At 33.2% G+C, this 20887-nt stretch overlaps 1 protein-coding gene across 1 annotated transcript; it reads left to right on the plus strand.

The window, feature by feature from the left end:
• Positions 1-12132: 12132 nt before the first annotated feature.
• Positions 12133-12672, plus strand: LOC104645519 (uncharacterized). Its single transcript, XM_010317280.2, has one exon. The coding sequence runs from the start codon at positions 12133-12135 to the stop codon at positions 12670-12672; it is 540 nt and encodes a 179-aa protein (XP_010315582.2).
• Positions 12673-20887: the final 8215 nt, after the last annotated feature.

Here is a 20887-nt window from a genome sequence, read left to right on the forward strand (position 1 = left end):
TGTGTATGTAACATGTTGAAATACAACTTGAATTACTAGTCGTGCAAAAACTTTTAACATATACAAATACAAATCATATGAAAAATAAAATTAACCCCTAAATCAATAAATTTAAAGTATACTTTTGTTGTTGTATTAGTTTGTAAAACCCAATATGCTAGAACGATCAAATTGCAGATTTCCAAAAGTTGTAGGTGTCACCGAAGGAGGCCACCTATGGATTGTAGGTTGACCCATGGACCGTAGGAGGGGTCCGTGATTGTCCACCTACAACCTGCCCATAATTCTCATAAAAGGGAATGACCTACGGTCAGACCTACGAACCTTCGGTAGACCACGAACCTTGGTCCAGGTTTGTGGATCGTGTCCCTCAGCCTCAATTTCTTAAGCCTAATAACGGAGTGACTGGATGAACTGTCGGTCATCCATGGACCATCGGTCAGGCTCGTCGTTGGCCCCGTCAAATTTTAAATTAGGGTAGTTTTAGTCTTTTCCCCTATACATTAGAGACCTAAACTACATAGTTTAATCCTTAAACTATGTCGTTTTTGTCAGTTTAACCCTAGTAAATAAATTAGAAATTACCCTAAACAATTTATTCTCCAAATATTGACTAACCCATAGAAAAAAGGAGAAGAAACAGTTCGCCAAAACTCATCCATGAATGCAACAAGTTCTCTTCAGTTCCAGCCCCAAAATCTAAAGATTTACCCGTGAAATTCTTCAGCGGGTATGTGAGATTTCACTAGTGGGTTCCTTTCACCCATTAGGTCGCTAGGATTCAGTTAGATTCTTAAATCCCTGCATATTTTTTAGACCAAGGGTTTTCGTGGTCTTTAGAGAATTGTTATGATTAAGATATTGTAGTGCCCTCATTTAGATTATAATATTTTTCTTAACCATATTTCTTGGTTCCTCGCATGAAATTTAGAATCCTAGTTGTGTAGATTCTGTTTAGTTAATGAATTATGATGTACCGTTGTTTCACAGTGTGTCCAATGCTTTTCCTTTAGAGTTGTGTGTGTAGAGCTTTTTTTGTAGTAGTTTTACATGATTTTATGTTTGTTTTGCAAGAAAGATGTCTAAAAATAAAACACAGAAGGGAGATGAAATAAAGTGCATAAGCGACCACAAAGTCCATCGGCGGTCCCTAGATGGTGACCTTCGATTGAAGTTCAGGCAATCGGAGAAACTCGGGAAAAGCTGACAGAGTGTGGGACTACGAAGAGGATCGATGGTCCGACGATTGATTGACGGACCGTTCTTTCGAATCGTTAACAAGATCAGAGATATTCCAGTAACCTAAGTTGATGAAATTCTACGGATGGAGCAATGAAAGGCATCGATGGACCGTGTTGTTTGTCCGTCGATTGAATCAGATATGATGCCATCTGAAGGACAAAAAATGATTCTAAGTTTGGACTTACGGAGGCAGTCAATAGTCCTTCGTTTCATTGACGGTCCGTTTGTGGGGGTCGTTGATTACAGCCACCTTTTTGGGGTTGGACCTTACTGGTATTGTTCTTTGTTTGTGTTTGGAAATCGCGTTATGCAAGTTTAGCAATAATTCAATTTCCGAATTTGGTTTTCAAGTGTTATCTTGTTATTTCAAGTGAGTTTTCTAGATTTTCTTCGAATTTTCAAAGTAAGTTCATGTTTTATTGTTTAACAACTATGAATTGTGTCGTTATATGCATGTGTAACTAAATCCAGAACTAGGGTTGTGGGAACCATGAGTGATTAACAAAGTAAACGTAGCATCATAACAATTCTCAAATAGGTTATTGCATGTCTTGATAATTCTTTCATTTACAAGTCTTTTTAACGAGTGCACGCGTTAAAACTAGCATTGATGCTACTTGCCGAACCAAAAAGGTAGTAATAAGAAAAGAATTATCAACATAGATTTAATGGGATACTATCTAATAGGCTAGTCTCGATTGGTGCGAAGTAATAACAAAGTGATACATCAAATATGATACTTAATATGAAGTAAAGGTAACAGTTAGTAGATTATACACACGTAGCCGGACCAAGGTACGGAGTGAAATGTCGTACCAAGGATTTAGAGATACCTAACTTATCACTTTGCATGAAAAACACTAGGTAAGAATTTTTATAGCTAGGAATACGGCGTTATGAACCTGCGGGAACACATACACCCTTGTGTCTCCCACAACTTGATAAAAATACTAAATATTTACTACTGTTACTTGTTTTACTTAGAGATATTAAAGAAGTTTGTTTCACAAAACCCCTCCTTTAATAACTTGCTTTTTTAAAAAAAAACTTGACTAAATAGAAGTAATTGTACATTGAAGATAAGTCTAAACCATTTTCCTTGTGGGATCAACCCCAACCTAATAGTTGGATTCTTTACTTGATACAACTCTTATACTTCTTTAGGGAGGTGTAATTTGAGTATATCAAATTACACTAGCTAGGACATATAGACATATATACACACCTCAGTTTTCAAATGTTTAATTATCAGTACTTTAATGTTGCATTTTCAGTTAGAATTTGAGAAATTAAAGTATCCATTATATTTAAGTTATGTTGTATTATACATATTTCCAGTTGGGAGTAGGCTTAACACCCAACAAGATTAAGGTCTCTGATACTCATAGTCCTAGAACAACGGTTTCCCGTAAGTTTATAAGTCCCCTATGTGGGAATCAGTTGATCATGACAGTCATGCCTTTATACCCCTAGCAAGGTATATTGGGTCCTCTCGAAAGGGCGTATATATCGTACTCCACGTTCGGCTCACGTGGTTTATTGTTGCTTAATTGTAGCTCCCACAATTAAATTCTAGTGCATTTGACTAGGTTTCCAATATATTGCAGCGTTGAGCAAGTTATATACTTGTTCATTGCATTCAACATAGTTCATATATAGTATATTTTAGTATCTTCATCATGTAAAAATTATATTATTTCTCATTATTTTTTGTTAAGTTATATGTTTGTTTAGTTTTATTCCATCCTTTATGCTTGTTACCTTCAAAGTACTGACACATACTTTGTGCTACATCTTTTCGTGATGTAGATACAGGTTCTCAGTAGAGGTGTCAAAATGGTCCAACCCAACCCAACCCTAACGGGCAGGAGAGTTAAATGGGTTGCGGCGAAATGGACCTTTTAGTAAAAGGGTCAATAAGATAGCAGCCCAACCCAACCCAACCCTAAGAGGGCTATAGGTCGTGGCGAGTTGTCCCTTCAACCAAAAAATGAACAATATTACTCTCTTAGAATGAGTATCAAAGAGAATTGAATGTTGACGTCTATGAACAAGACATCAATACATATAAATTTTCATTGATGAATCACACACTTCAGCGAATACATACATATATATATATATATATATATATATATACATATACATATATATATATATATATAATATTTTTAAATATTCATACCCCACGGGCTGGCCTTTGAGGTTAGCAAGGTGGGCCTACGAGGCTAGCGGGTCAAGCGAGGCTGGGCTAAAAAGCCTCCTTTGCAAATGGGCCAAAAAAATTTGGCCCAACCCCAATTAATTCAAGGGTTGTGTTGATCCGTACTTGCGGGTCAAGTCCATTTTAACGGATCTTGTGCTCAGCATCCACATCACATGTAGATCAGTTCACAATCTAAATTCAGCAGCATCAGTGGTGAGTCCTCATACTTCGAGAACAATAAAAATGTTTTTCATTTCAGTCTTTCATTTAATTTCAATGTTTTTCTAGAGTAAGCTGGGGGCATGTCTTAACATCTCTAGTTCGCTAAAGGCTTATTTAAGACATATACACATTTAACTTTAGTATTCTGAGTTATAGTGTAGTTTCCTAAACTCTTTTTTAGTATTTATATATACAAACAAGTTTTGGGTATTCCCCACCATTATTTATCTTATGTTTTAGCTTTCACACAATATCTCTTTAATTTAGTAAATTATAGTGTGCTTATGATATGTCAGCTCAAGATTATCTTGGGGTCACTCGTGATCCTAGGTCACCGTGTTTACGTCAATGGGGTATCCCGGGGCGTGACAAAGTTATACAAATTATAAAAACACAACTTATTAGAGGTATCTGTTACACATATCATCAAAATTCTAGGAATACAAATATATTTTGTTAAAAATAAAAATCAATTAGATCTACAAAAACGCAAAAAATAAAATAGAAAAATCAAACTATACAAATACAAATTAATATGATCTAAGTGAAATTTTGAAATGCCATTAACGACATAAACATAAAAAAATTAAAAAGCGGCCATAATCCCTTCGATCGAGTAGTAAAGACCAACGGAAAGGTTGAACAACACCGTGTGTTCCAAAACCTAATTGAGAAAGAGCGTTAATTGTTATGTGTTTTATGGGGAACCAAGTTTGCAGACCCATGTTTCCAATTACAACAAAATGGGATTTACTTTCAGTAACTTCTTTCACTCGTTATGTCATATCATTTTACGTTTCAACGACATTTCCACTTTTCTCCAAATGAGAAGCTTTGGCAAGACGTTCACTCACTCTCTATGATGTTTCATCTATTGTGTTCGTTGTAGTAGAGCGAATAATGAACCAATGAAAGATAGCTCCATAAAACATAATAGAAAAGAGATTGACATCCGACAACTCCTTGTCCTTTCCATTCGGAGGTGGCATTGATCCATCTAACGAGAAACTACTTCGTCTTTACTCACTTAGTGTACATAGGATTTTAGGACTTATTTTTATGTATGTGAATTGATTGGGCTAAAGAGATATAGAGCTTCTCGAAAGAGGTAGTCAAGATAATAGCTAGAAAGTTGCAATTCGGTTAAAAGTCAGTAGCACGATAGTTATTCCTCGGTCTAAGATTCCACCTTGACTCCCGGGAACCAATACATAGAGAATTCTCCCAACGATCAGAAAAATAGATTATAGTTTTGTTCTGAAAACCATTAGAATTTTCAGGTAAATTTATTCCACAAGCTGCAGGAGTTGTTGATTGATAGGTGAACCACTCTCTATACAGAAGGAGTAGTGGTCATCGATAAGGTTTTCTTACCAGTAATTTATTGTTTGAATTCCTCTATTTTATCTATTAAGGGGAAAGACATATTACTTACCATAAAAAGAAGATTGATATCACACAGAAGGCCTGATATAAGGACCGACTACTAAAGATATTGAATAAAGCATTGATAGATTTGCAGAGGAGAAAAACTTTGGTTCTTCCGAAAGGTACTTTTCATGCTAAAGTGAACTGGGCAGTACCAACTACAACTAGAAAGCGGTCATTCTTACCATTGATACCATTCATGGTTGTTTATGTTAGTAACATATCCAAAACGACTTTGTTTTACTCCTTGATTTGGTTATAGCACAAAAATACAAACAAAAAATAAAGGGATAAAAATACAACTCAATCTCATATTCATATAATTTTGAACAAAAATATAAGAACGGAAAATCAATTGGTACAAATACAATGAGTGATTTGTAACACCCCTAAAATAGTAGACCAAGATTCGCATGTAGATACATCATTGCTTAATTACTATAACATGTTTTATTCTCATTTTGGGGGACTTGGAATTTTCCGATACTTAAAACCTTGTTTAACATAAGTGTTATCATAAGTTAAGGTATTGTATGAGGGTATTTGCATAACTTGACTAATTAGAATTCCATATAAATGGAAAGTACTGGTATCAAGTATATACATGTAGGTGTATATGCATGAATTTTGGGTAGCACACGATAATTTGGGAAGCACCCTTTTAGTGACAGTTATACATGTGACTAGCCTTACTTCTGAGACTATATTTTGACACCTCTTCTAGTGAATTTCGTCCCACCTGAAGTATAGGAACCTTAGAAAATTATCTAAAGAGTTCTTATTCATAATCAAGAGAAAACCTAAAACCTTTTGGTTTGAGTCTGACACACACATTTCCTCTTGGTATGTGAGAAATCTGCTTTTGAGCTAGGTGGTGTTTGGTATTTTATGAATATCTCTTTTTATAGATGTTATTTTATAGTGAAAAAATATTATTTGTAAAACTAATTTGTATGCCCAATACTCTTATGCTTATATAAAACACTAATTTGTTGTTATTGATTAGAAAAATAGGACACAACATAGGTCAACTTCTGTCCAGCTTCTGGAATTAGAAATCATGTATGTTCAACTAATATGGTTTTGATTAAATCTTTTATGAACAAAATATATTTTGAGGTGATTCTAATTATTAGCAAGCTTGAAAGATGTACCTACATCTTTCCTAACGATTATAAAGTCTAGTTTTGTCGTTTTCCTTTACAAATCTAAATTGCAACATGAGATATTAGGTTGGCAAGAATCAATGTTCTAGGAGCATAGTCGTATTTGTAAAGGATAAACATACTTGTAATGATTATCATGCATTACTTTGATATTATTGAGATACTAGGAATTAAAGAAGTTATTTTATTGTATTTTTAATGTTGCATATACTCGTGAACTAGTTGAGGACCTTGATACGTTGGTTGGTCTAAGGTGTGAACTCTTGAAGTGGTGTTGGACTGTTTCTTTGCCTAAAGCACTGAGGTTTGTGCATAAACTTGAACTTGTAATATTTTTACACGCTTGTATATCTGAAAGTTTATCTTGGTTACCTCTTGTCACATTGCATTGTCGTGTTGTTGACATTTTTGTGTAACTCTCCCACTTCTACGGCTTGTTTGATTAATTAGCACTTTTATTGGCACTTTGTCCTTCTTGTGGGGCTATGACTTTGTCACTATTGGCATGACTCTTGATTCATCATTTTCCATCTTGACTCTGGATTTTTACTTCATTTTAAAGTAAAGGAGTTATCAATTTTTCAATACAAACTAGATAGCCAATTTTAATATAGTTCTTCGTTCTCTTGATTATTGGGATTTGACCCTTCTCGATACAGGGCGTCGACCCTTCTTGATACCTGCTCGTGCTTGGTGTGAGGAAATAATGTATATACTGGGCGAGTCTTGTTATTGAATCTCTTGAAAAATAGTGCTATGAGGATTGTTGACATTTTGGATCTTTAAGTATCCAACTTGTTAGTCTTTGTACATTGTTTACTTGATTTACTGATTATGTTTCAATTGTGCTGCCCTTGACTTCAGAATGATAACTTGGTGAATCGGAGGGCTCCAGATCTATAGTTTTTACACCACTACTATATGATTTGCGATAGTTGTTTCTATCGCAGTGAATGTTCAAGAGGACGCTTGAAGTTGGTCATTGAAGATGGAGATTATTGAAGTATTAAAGAAGATCTCACTTTCATATAGGCATATATATTTTGTATAAAACTTGGGATTTGTATAGATATATGTATTGTATATTTACATGAAATTTTGATGCCTGATTTGATTATGTCAGAATGGGTGGTAATATAAGTATGGCTATACGTTTTTATCTTTTTTGGGTTGTGTAAACCCAAGTCTTGTAATATAATAATTTACCATATGTTTTGAATGTTTGTGTGAAGCATGAACCGACTGATTTCATTATACAGAAGTTGGTATTATTCTTGTTAATTCGTCGTTAAGTATGAGGACAATATATGCATGAAAAGCTCGTCGATTATTTGCTAAACAGATTTCGGGAGGGTTTCCATCATAAGTTAAAATTTCATGCCATATCGATTTTGACTTCAAATAAATGTTTAAATGGGCAAAATGCTCATCCTTAACTAAATTATTCATTTTAAACCTAATCCCTTAACTAGAGGAAATCAATTTGCTCTTCGTTATACTCTTTAAAATGTCGCAAGTATTAAATTATGTTTCTTGTAAAGTTGTAGTATTTATAAAAAGGGTCACTACAACTGTCGGTATCAGAGCATAGGTTTGTGGTTCTAGGACTTTTGTTGTGAATTACTAGTATAGTTATTTGATTTCGTAAAGGTTCTATTTAGAGTTCATGTTCACTGATATGATTGTCATATTCTTATTACATGTGGAGTGCACATGCATCATGTATATGTCTCTAATGCAATGTGATCTTCACTTTTGAAGGAATTAATTTATGGACTCTTCTTCTTACCGACCTACGGAAGCTGCTTGTGAAGGTTTAGGTACCTCTATTTTCCAACCTCACGCACTGGAAGGGGTTAGAGAACATATCTCAAATGAGTATGTTCCAGAAACTAGTCGGCCTAAAGTAGGAAACCTTCAGCGTCTAAGAGTTGGTTCACGTCCTCACATGAGTTAGATACTCAAGCCATGAATCCTCCATTTTAACATATGGTTAAATTCTTCCACCACATTGCTGAATTAATGCATGATCCCAATGGGATTAACTTTGAGAAAATGAGAAAAATGTGTGGAGTGGAGTTTGAAGGCATTGTTGATCCCATTGATGCTGAACAATGGCTAGATCGCATGGAGATGGTGTTTGAGCAGTTGGAGTGTTCAGATGTTGCCAAATTTAAGTATGCTATTTCACTATAATAAAAGGATTCTTATGATTGGTGGGTAAGAGTTCTGGACGTCAAGGTAAAACCTCATGTTCTTACTTGGGATGATTTTCTTAATGAATTTCGTATGATGTATGTACCACCTACTTATTGTGATGCAATGAAAAGGGAGTTTTTGAATCTATCGCAATGAGTCATGTCTATTGCTAAATATGAACAAAAGTTTCTAAGGATTTCTCATTATGCTTCAGGTATTATTAAAGAGGAAAAAGATGAGTACAAGAAATTTGAAGATAGTTTTAAATGATCCCTAAGGAAGAATGTGGCGATCCTACAACATGAGAACTTTTGTAAGTTAGTGTCTGCTGCTTCTACTTGGGAGCGACTTGATAAAGAAGAAGAAAGTAGGTATGGAAATAGATTTCGAAAGCCTAGACCAGATTTTGGGGGTCCATCAAAAAGGGGAAGGTTCGATAATTCTAAGGTTGGTAGTGATAACCGACCACCGCAACAAAAGCAAAAGAGATCAGACTTTTCTACCTCTAGTACTCCAAATTATGGACAAGGCTAGCCTCACATTCCCACTTGTCCTCAATATGGAAAGAATCATTTTGGTACTTGCACAAGAGCCACTATTGCATATTTTAATTGTGGGAGCTTTGATCATAAAGTGAAGGACTTTCCTAATCCTAATAATGTTCAGTAAACTAATGGTTCGTTTCATAAGCCTTCTGTTAATCCTCCTCAAACTAAAGAAGGTGAAAGACCTAAAAACACCCAAGCAGTAGGTACAAGTGGAGCTAATAAAGCTATTGGACAAAAGGGTGTTGCACGTGCTTATGGTATGAGGCAGAGAGATGATCAAGATGGACAAGATGTGGTAGTCGGTAAATTTCACTTATTTGGCTTGTGTGTGTTTTCATTGTTTTATCTTGGTTTTACACATTCCTATATTTGTTCATCAATTGTTCTTCCAGAAAATGTGAAATTCATAAGACTTAATTATGATGTGCTGGTTGAAAGTCCATTGAGTTATCAGGTTGTGTTTTATTGTTTTATCGTGATTGTGCCTTCGTGATTCAAAACCTAGACTTCCCTGTTGATTTGGTTTAAATTTCCTTCAAGGATTTTGATCTTATTATCGAGATGGATTGACATTATAAATATCATGTAGTCGTAGATTCAAGGTCAAAGCATGTAGCTTTTAAAGATCTTACATGATCACACATCCTTGTACAATGTGAAAGATAATTGACATCTAGTATTATTTATGCGGCCTTGGAAATAAAGTTGATGCGTCAAGGTTGTAGGGCATACCTTTCTCACATACTTGATACATAGTTGAAGAGTCCTTTTGTGAATGACATATCTGTTGTATGAGATTTTGCAGAAGTCTTTCTAGAAAACCTTCCTGGATTTCCCATGGAAAGAGAGGTTGATTATCCAAGCGAGCTTATTCCTGGGTCTACGCCTATTTTCATCACTCCTTATAGAATGACTCCAGTAGAATTAAGAGAATTGAAATCTCTATCCCAAGAAATTGGTGAGAAAGGTTTTATTTGACCTAGTATTTTTCTTTAGGGAGCCCCTGTTTTATTTGTATAGAAGAAAGATGACACTCTTAGGCTTTGTATTGACTATAGATAATTGAACATAATAATAATAAAGAATAGATATCCACTACCAAGGATTGATGATTTGTTTGACCAACTGAAGGGTGCTAAATTACTCTCAAATATTGATTTAAGGTCTGGATATCACAAACTGTGTGTTAAAAAGAATGATATTCTTAAAACTGCTTTTACAACTCGACATTTTCACTATTAATTTTTGATGATGCCATTCGGATTGGCAAATGCTCTTGTGGTATTCATTGATCTAATGAATAGAGTATTCAAGCCTTATCTTAATCAGTTTGTGGTTGTTTTGATAGATGATATTTTAATATTATCCATAAGTAGTGAAGACAATGATAAACACCTCCAAATTATTTTGCATATTTTGAAGAAGAATGATATTTATGCTAATTTTTGGTTAATGAAGTGACTTTTCGGGGACATGTTGTATCAAGAGAAGGCGTGAAGGTGGATCCTAGTAAGATACAAGCATTTGTTGAATGGAGACCTCTCAAAAGTCCGACTGAGGTGAGAAGTTTCATGGGCTTAGCAGGATACTATAGAAGATTTGTGAAAAAAATCTCCAATATTGTGTCCCCTTTTATTAAGCTCTTGCAGAAGTAAGTAAAGTTTATGTGGGATTAAAAATATCAAGAGGCCTTTCAAACTCTCAAATCCTTGCTGACTCAAACACCCATACTTACTCTACCAATTGAAGGGAAAGAATATGTAGTGTACACTGATGCTTTTCACAATGGTTTAGGATGTGTTTTGATGCAAGAAGGGAAGGTAATATCTTATGCTTCTCAGAAATTAAAACCGCGTGAATTGAATTATCATACTCGTGATCTTTAACTTGTTGCTGTAGTGTTTGCTTTTAAAATATGGCGACATTATTTGTATGGAGAAAATGTCATATATTCACTGATCACACGCAAGAGCTTAAAGTAGTTGGGTACTGAAAAGGAGCTAAACCTAAGACAGCGTAGATGACTTGAACTCATCAAGGATTATGACTGGACAATTGATTATCTTCCAGGTAAAGCTAATGCGGTTGTCGATGTCTTAAGTCAATAATCCTTCACAAGCATTTGTTTGAGTCCTTTGACATTGCTTCATGAATTAAGATCCATGAATGTTTTTTTACACCTGATTCCAATGGTTTAGTTATTGCTAATTTGCAAGCAAAGCCAATATTACTTAAATAGGTGAAGAAGTACAAAAGTTAGATGAGAAACTTGTAAAATTTACTAGAGAAGTCAAAAATGGGGAAAACGTGATTTTACATCAACAAAGGATGGTATCTTACTTTATCAATAAACATTATGCGTCGCTAATGATGACAAATTGAGGAGAGAAATATTAAAAGAAGCACATTCTTCACCATATGCAATGCATTCTGGAGGTACAACGATGTACCAGACCATCAAAGAAAATTAATTGTGGAATGGTATGAAGAGAGACATTGCGTAGTTCATTTCAAAAATTTTGATTTGTCAACAAGTAAAGGCAAAACATCAAGTCCCTGTTGGTTTACTACAACCATTGTTGATGACAGAATAGAAATGGGAGAGAATAATTATCTATTTTGTTTCTAGACTTCCTCACACTCAAAGAAATCATGATGCAATATGGTGATTGTTGATAGTCTAACCAAGATTACTCACATCTTAGTAGTCAGAATAGATTACTCACTTGAACATTTAGCCAAGTTGTATATTAATGAGATTGTAATACTAAATGGGATCCTAGTGTTTATTGTATCTAACAGAGACCCAAGATTTACATCTAGATTTTGGGTCATCTTGTAGGAATCTTTGGGTACAAATTTGAAAGTTAGCACTTTGTTCCATCCTCATTCATACGGCCAGTCGGAAAGAGCGATACAAATTTTTGAGGATATGCTTGGAGCATGAATTATGGAGTTTGAGGGTAGTTGGGACAAACACTTGGCTATGATAGAATTTTCTTACAATAAAATCTAATAATAAAGTATTGGAATGCCTCCCTTCGAAGCCTTATATGGAAGAAAAGGTCTGATCTATCTTTGTTGGAGTGAAATTGGTGAAAGAAAGCTTATTGGTCCTAAAATGGTGCAACAAATAGAGGACAAGATAAAAATTAGCAAGGATTGTTTAAAGATTTCTTCGGATAGACTAAAGTTGCTAGCTGATCTAACAAGGTGTGACATTGAATATCAAGTTGAAGATAAAGTATTCTTAAAGGTGTCTCCATGGAAAAAGATAATGAGATTTGGAAAAAATGGAAAACTTAGTCCCCGATTTTTTGGACCTTATGAGATACTTGAAAGGGTTGAACAAGTTGCATATAAATTGGCTTTACCACCTGAAATAGACAAGATCCACAATGTCTTCCATGTTTCTATGCCCAGAAGATGCTGTTCGGATCCATCTCATGTTCTTCAAGTTGAATCTATTGAGGTCAATTCCAAATTGACGTATAATGAAGGACCAATCCTAATTCAAGCTCGGGAAGTACATAATCTTAGCAACAAGAGAATCCCCTTAGTAAAGGTACTTTGGAGTAACTATTCTAGAAAAGGAAGCTACTTGGGAGAGAGAAAAAGACACGAGGACCCAATATTTGCACTTTTTTCGGGACTAGAGTAAGGTTAATTTCGAGATGAAATTTATTTAATAGGGAGAGAGTTGTAACACCCCTAAAATACTAGACCAATATTTGCATGTCAATACACCATTGCTCAATTACAATAATATGTTTTATTCTCATTTTGGGGACTTGAGATTTTGTGATACTTATAATCTTGCTTAATATAAGTGTTACGGTAACTTAAGGTATTGTATTGGGGTATTTTCATAATTTGACTAATTAGAATTCCATATAAATTGAAACTATTGGTATCAAGTATATACATATAGGTGTATATGTATGCATTTTGGGCAGCACACAATAATTTGAGCAGCACCCTTTTAGTGACAGTTGTAGATGTTACTAGCCTCTCTTTTGAGGCTATATTTTGACACCTATGCTAGTAAATTTTGTCTCACCTGAAGTAAAGGAACCTTAAAACATTGAATAAATAGTTGTTATTGAAAACAAGAGAAAAACTAGGTCCTTTTGGCTTGAATACGACACGCACACTTCGTCTTGGTAAGTGATAAAATCTGCTTTTGAGTTGGGTAGTGTTTGACATTTTATGAAAATCTGTTTCCATAGAACTTAATTTAAAGATAATAATATTTTTTATAAAGCTATTTCGTATACCAACATCTCTCATGTTTATATAAAACACTAATTTTTCTGTTATGGATTTGAAATTTGGGACACAACATAGGAGAAGTTCTGTCCAGCTTCTGCAATTAGAAATCATGTATGTTCAACTTTTAGTGTTTTGTTTAGAACTTTTTGTACAAAATGTAATTTTCGGTGATTCGTAATTATTTGCAAGCTCAAGAGATGTACCTAAATCTTTCATGAAGGTTATAAATTCAGGATTTGTCGTTTTTCTTTTCAAATCTATGTTGCGACATGAGATATTAAGCTGGACAGAATCACTATTCTGGGAGCATAGTCGTATTTCTAAAAGCTAAGCATACTTGTGATGATTATCCTATTTTACTTCAACATTATTGTGATACTTGGAATTAAATAAGTTATTTAATTATATTTGTAATGTTGTATATACTTGTGAACAAGTTGACGACCTTCATACGTTGATTGATCTACGGTTTGAACTCATGAAGTTGTGTTGGACTGTTTCTTGTCTAAAGAACTAAGGTTTTTGTATGGCCTTGTACTTGTACTATATTTACCTGCTGGTGTATGTCAAAGTTTATCTTTGTACGTTGGTTACCTTTTGTAGCATTGGATTATTATGTTGTTTTCATTTAAAACATTAAAGACTCTTGTGTGACTCGTCCACTTGTACGAATTATTTGATCACTTGGCACTCTTGTTGGGACCTTGTCCTTCTTGTGCATGTGACCTTGTCACTATTGGCATGCCTTTTTGATTCTAATCATTTTAAATTTTGACTCTGAATTTCCGTCTTAAGTATGGTAGTTGTCCATTTTAAGAACGAACTAGAAAGTCATTTTTAATATTGTTCTTAGTTCTCTTAATTATTGGGCTTTGACCCTTCTCTATACAGGGCGTTGACCCTTCTTGATACATGCTCGTGCTTGGTGTGACGACATGATGTATATATTAGGCGAGTCTTGTTATTGAACCTCTTGAAAAATGATGCTATGGGAGTCATTGACAGTTGGATCTTTAAATATCCAACTTGATACTCTTTGTTTATTGTTTACTTCATTTACTGATTATGTTCCAATTGTGCTTCCGTTGACTTGAGAATGATAACTTGGTGAATCTGATGGCTCCGGATCTATAATTTTTACACCACTAAGCTATATTTTTATCGATAATTGTTTCTATCGAGGGAATGTTCGAGAGGATGCTTGAAGTTGTCCATTGAAGATAAATATTATGAAAGCCTTAATGAAGATCACTTGCATGTAGGCACATATATTTTGTATAAACCTTGGGATTTGTACATGATCTACGTGTTGTATATTTACATGAAATTTTGAGGGTTGATTTGGTCATGTCACCATGTGTTTTAATATAAGTATAGCTATACGTTTTTATATTTTTGGGGTGTGTAAACCCAAGTCTTGTAATATACTAATTTACTATAATTTTTGGAAGTTTGTGTGAAGCATGAACCGACTTATTTTGCTACACGAAAGTTGATATTAGTCTTGCTATTTTGTCCTTATGTATGAGGATAATATATGCATGGAAAGGTCGTCAATTATTTTTTAACAGATTTTGGGAGGGTTTTTCTTCATAAGTTCAAAATTTCATGCCATTAAATTTTGACCTCAAATAAATATTTAAATGGGCAAGATGCACATCCTTAACTAAATTATTCATTATGCACCAAATTCCTCAACTAGATTAAAATCAGTATGCCCTTCGTTAATCTCTTTTAATGTCGCAAGGATTAAATTAGATTTTTTTGTCAAGTTATAGTGTCTCTCTAGAAGGGTAGCTACATGATTTGTGTGATTCTTTCCGTAATTCGTGGGACTATGATTCATGGGTTTATTTCTCAAACTTGCAATGTAGATCATTATAAAAAATTACTTGGAAAACCCTATTTGTATAAATGTTTAATAGCCATGTGAGATATACAAATTGTTATATGGATAACCATTCAAACTATAAATCTAATATGTTATTATCCGAACATCAGTTAAGAAGTCTCAATATCTTTCTTCTCTTAACTATTTACGAAATTTCCTCTAAAATAAATGCCAAAACTAGCCGATAATAAACCCATTATTTGTCACCAATAGCAAAATCATTTTCTTATCGAAGTTATGGGGTCAAACATTTGCGAGGTAAGTTACGAGTTACAGTTTTACAATGTAAGTTAGAAAATTGTATTTTACTAAATTTATCTCAGTTTTATATTTGTTTGGTAAAATATTTTAGGAGTGTTCATGGATCGGTTTGTATCGGTTACTGGCTAAAATCAACATCAAAATAATTTAGTCGGTTTGAAAATTTCTAAAACCTAACCAAATAAAAAAGTCGGTTCGATTGGTATCGGTTTAATTTTGTTTGGTTCGGTTTTTTTCTTCAATTTGAAAGTAATAAATTAAATTTGTTGATAGTATAAGCGTCTCGATAGGCACAATCACCTAATACATGAACAATCCACAAGAAAATTGTTATGGAATCAATTAAACAACTATAGAGCTATTATTACACGAACAAACTGATTTAATTAAGAGAAAGTGTGACTATCTAATGTAACGTAGGGTAGGTAAAGATTAAAGTAATAGATTTTGATAACTTGGTCTTAGGGTTTTAATAGGTGGGCTAAAATTTAACTGTTAGGCTTGAAAAAATGATGTTGTTAACACCGAAGATAACTTAAATTTAACAAAGCTCTCCTTGTGGCACCACCACAAAACAATATTTCTTTATAATTTTTTTGGAAGAACCCAAGGTTTGGCTACGTGAAGCCACCACAAACAAGGATTCCTTTTGAAGTTTATTATTTTCAAAACTAGTTTTCCCCTTTCATGAAATGTTTTGACTTTTATGAAAAGTTGTGACTTTTATGAAGGGTTGTGACTTTAATGAAAAGTTGTTGTTTTTACGCAATGCTGTGACTTTTATGAATAGCTTGGGACTTTTATGAAAATGTGCGACTTTAATGAAAGGTTGTTACATTTCTAAAGGATTTTAACTTTTTCAAGGAGTTGTTACACTTTCCAATAAATCACAATAAACATTTGTTGTAACTACTCTTTGTTGTCTATAAATAGAGGAATTGCCTCTCTTTTTTTAAAAAAAATATAAAAATTATGAAATTGTTCTTCTTCTGCACAAATATGTATTTGTGTACGTTGCTGCGCTGTTAGACCATTGTATTTGTACCAATACACTGGTGAATATAATAATTTTATCTTGAGAGGATTTATTCTTTTAAACCTCGAATACTAGATGAGAATAATTTCTTTAAACTAGAAACATTGTGCATTCGGTGGGCTCAATTTTTCCTTTATATTTCATTCTATTATTACAAATCGTAGTGTTCTCTTTTACAACCAGTTTGTGCTTGTGTTATTAGTATAGCACTTTAAGATTTCGAAGAAATGCTTTACTTGAAGAAAAAATATTACTAACAATGTAGAGTGTGAATCAAAAATACAAATATTACCGAATAATCATGCGTAAGCATAGTAAAAGAGTTCAATCCCGTGTGAAGCACGAATAATTTTACCTAATATATAAATAATCATAATATTTATATATAATTTCACGTTCGGCTTTGTTGGTTTTAAACTTTTTTTAGTAAAACTCCAACAAAACCAAATAGTATCAATTTTCAAAATTTAGAAAGAACCAGACCTAGCAAAACTACACCAACTATTAGATTTTTTAATTGGTTTAGTTCATATTGCGATTCGATTTGATTTTTAACCATAAGTAAGAACAACTTTTAAAAAAATTTAAACAAAGTTCTGGAAAAACAAGTTCATTAAAAATTAGAAAAAATCACCTCTCTAATGTAAAAAGGAAATTCAAGTTTCACTTTTGCATTTTAAATTAATTGTGTCCTCCATACATCATCTTCACCATACCCCTGTAGTCCCCTCTCCTCCTTTTATATTATTTGTCTAAATGTTACACAGATACATTTAAAATGATATTTTCATACTTATTTACTAAAGATAAGAAAATATTTTTAAAAAAAAACACTTATTTTCCTTTTTTTTTTTTAATAGTTCTTACCAATCACACCGATAGGTAGAGACTTTTGAATTTTGGAAAAGAAGTTGGGGGATGTAATGATTCCCCCCCCCCCCCCCCCCCCCCCCCAAGACAAAGCATCACTCATTTGACTTGATTTTATGAGAAATGAGAATTATTAATTAGTTCCCACTCCAAGTAGTTTAGCTCTCACCAAATTTTTGGGAAAAAAAAGTAGTATTAAAATAAATAATCTTTATCTTGAAGCATACATAACATGCAAGGAACTTTGCCACCTTTTGGGACAGTTACGTATCATTTCTAAATTAGCCAACACGTTATAGGTATCTTTCTACAGATTTTGGTGGGCTCAAAAGTCCAAACACACAAATTTCATTAAGTGAGTTCTCTAAATTTTTCTAGAAAGTATCTTTTTAGAAAACAATTTTGGGAAATTATCAATATTTTTCTGTAGAATGATTTTTTTATAATTAAGTGAGTTTCTTATTTATTTTTAGTGTTTGATAATATATCGAAGAAAATATTATGGAGATGGAATAAAATGAGAAATGGGTATTCCAAGGGTAACAGGAGTGGGCTGATCAAGGGGCGGGGGGTGAGGAATTGAGTGGGTAGTAGAAGAAAATAAATTTAAACTAATCACTTATATAACTTATGTCGCTATTTATATTAGAAAAGTCATTTTCTTTATTTCTAAGGAATTTGTTTTTTTTTATAAATATTTTCTAAATATGCATTAATCAGAGATAGAAAATTTGAATAATATGTTAAGGTTGCTGGAAAAAGATTTGTGCATATTTTGAATCAGTCTACAAATACACTGATATAATGGTGTAAACTTATGGTTAATGAAGAGCTACGGTTATTTGATATTAATGGAGACTTAGGTGAAATTATGCTATAATAATTTTTTTAGACTTGTCAGAGAACTGTTGTTCTGATAGCTAAGCTTTATTTTATTTTTTGCTATTAAAATATAAGAAATATATATAATCGGAGATAATCACTCCAATATAATTTGCTATATCTTTTTAAAAGTTGATATTCTTCTCTTTTCTCAATATTATATTATTATCTCAATTTCATGATTAATTTTATTATTTGAAAAAAGGCTCAAATATGTCATTGAACTTTCAGAAAAAGGCTCATTTATGTCATTATTGTTAAAAAAATTCTCATTCATTCCATTATTTTTAACAATGATTTTGCAAAATCATTTTGACACGTGGCCAATTATAATTAGGTCACATCATCAATTTCTTTCGGTAACGTCAGAAATGATAGGTTATACGGATGTTGGATATTTGTCTGATCCACCCTAAGCTCGATCTCAGACAGACTATTTGTTTACATATGGAGGCACAACTATATATCGGCATTCAATAAAGCAAACATTGCTACTTCTTCAAATCGTACAGAAATAATAACCATCCATGACGCGTGTCCGGAGTGTGTTTGATTGAGGTCAATAACTCAACATATTCAAGAAATGTGTGGTTTCCCTATGAAAAATGATATTTCAACTACATTGTAGAAAGACAATGTTGCATGTATAGCTCATCTAAAGGGAGAATACACTAAAGGAGATAGAATAGAACATATTTCACCAAAATTCTTTTTAGTCATGATCTTTAGAAAAAAATGTGAAATAAATGTTCAACAAATTCGTTCAGTTGATAATTTGGCGGATTTGTTTACTAAAACATTACCAAACTAAACATTTGAAAAGTTGGTATTCAAGAATGGAATGTGTCGTCTCCAAGAAATTAAATGATGTATCCAACAGGGAGAGTAAACTACGCGCTTCTCTTTTTTCCCTTGACCTAAGTTTTATTGCAATGAGTTTTCCTTGCATGGTTTTTAACGAGGCATCAAATAAAATGTATAACAAATTTTTGTGTAATCTTTTGTACTTCACTAACCATTTTTTTCACGGGATTTTTTCTTAGTAAGGTTTTGACGAGACACATGATCTATCAATGGTCATTCAAGGGGAGTGTTGTAACATTTTTGTTGTTAAATGGATCACCATAACTCCTTGGTTGATTCCCTTCTTTATGAGTATTAATGTTGTTGATAATGTGGTCAAATGGATTACCATAACTCCTAGGTTAATTTCATTCTTTATTGGTAGTAATGTTGTTGATAATATGGTCATATGGATGAGCATAACTCCTAACTTTATTTCCTCCATAATGGGTAGTAATTCTCAAGGTTTAATGAAATGTTTGTGATACCCTTTAGTATTCTCAATGTAATCCTCTAAATAGTTGTATTGAGAATAATGTTGATAAATTTGAAAGAAAGAAAAATTATATTGTTCCTCTAATGTCTTTTATTCTTCTTCTCTTCTTCTCTTTTTCTTTTGTTCTTAAGTTTCACAACAGAAGTCTCATAGTTATTACATTACTTATATATATCTTTCATCTCCCCTTATATTAATCTTTGACCAATAGTTTATCATATTATTATACCACCCCTATATATGTTATAACACAATGTTAAAGTATATGACCTATATCTTTTGCAGTGTAAGATAAACATGTTATTATATATATGATTTGAGCGATTAACTATGGAATGTTAGATAAATATGTTTGATTTTTGCAAAACTGTTACATACTCAATTAGAAATCAAGGTTTCTTCTCGTCTAAATGTAAAATTGTTACATACTTTGGGGAAACATAGTCCCCTCATACTCATTTTGAAGAATTAACTCAATTTTCCTTATCGTTGTACTCATCTACTCCAATAATAAAACGAGTTATAAATAATTGTAGAAGACTGCTCAAAATACTTTCTCGAATTCTACTCTCAATCTTTACTTTAATTTGAAATGTCAATTCATGATTTATGAATAGGATATATAGAACCGATCTATGGTTAGCAAATAATTATATAGTTGGAACTAAGAAACGAACAAAGACACAAATTGGTGAACACTAGCGCGATTGGAAGAGGGTTTAATTTTTTTATCATGAAATCATTTTTGAGACAGAGGATTCCGTATCCTCCCCGCGATATGGAGAGGGTGTTACTATCAGAAGACTGAAAATATTAAGCGTCTTCACGATTCTGACCTAGGCACAATCATTTGCCACATCTTTTCTTCCTCTCCTAAACTCAACTCAACTCATACCCAAAGTAGTTTCATCGTCCATATTCTTGGACTTTCACACACCCAAAACAATTTTTATGAAAAGGATATAATAATCTATCAAGGGACTCAACTCGTTTTCATAGCCCCCACCTCAAGGACTGAAAGACTTCAATTTATCAACTTAACTCAAGAACTTAATAATAAATTTCAAGAATGAATTCATGGGCAAAAGTTTACATGATTGGCGTGAGGAAGAACAAACCCAACATTATATAATCTTACATACCTCGAAAGAACTATGTTTTTGGCAATTTTCTTGAAATCTTGAATGACTTCTTGAAAACTTTCTCGTTTCTCCTCTTGATCGTTTACCTAGTTTCTTGAACGCTTTAGACTTGAGTAAATTTTTTTTTATCATCTTTGATTCTCTAATTTGGTGAAAGAATGTGTAGGCCTAGTGGATAAGGAA

The sequence above is a fragment of the Solanum lycopersicum genome, chromosome 2 (assembly GCF_036512215.1).
Source record: "Solanum lycopersicum chromosome 2, SLM_r2.1".
In the NCBI taxonomy this organism is placed as follows: Eukaryota; Viridiplantae; Streptophyta; class Magnoliopsida; order Solanales; family Solanaceae; genus Solanum; species Solanum lycopersicum.

What these genes read in the sequence shown, in the direction of transcription:
- LOC104645519 (XM_010317280.2), top strand. Translation starts at nt 12,133, where the DNA reads ATGGTGCAACAAATAGAGGACAAGATAAAAATTAGCAAGGATTGTTTA.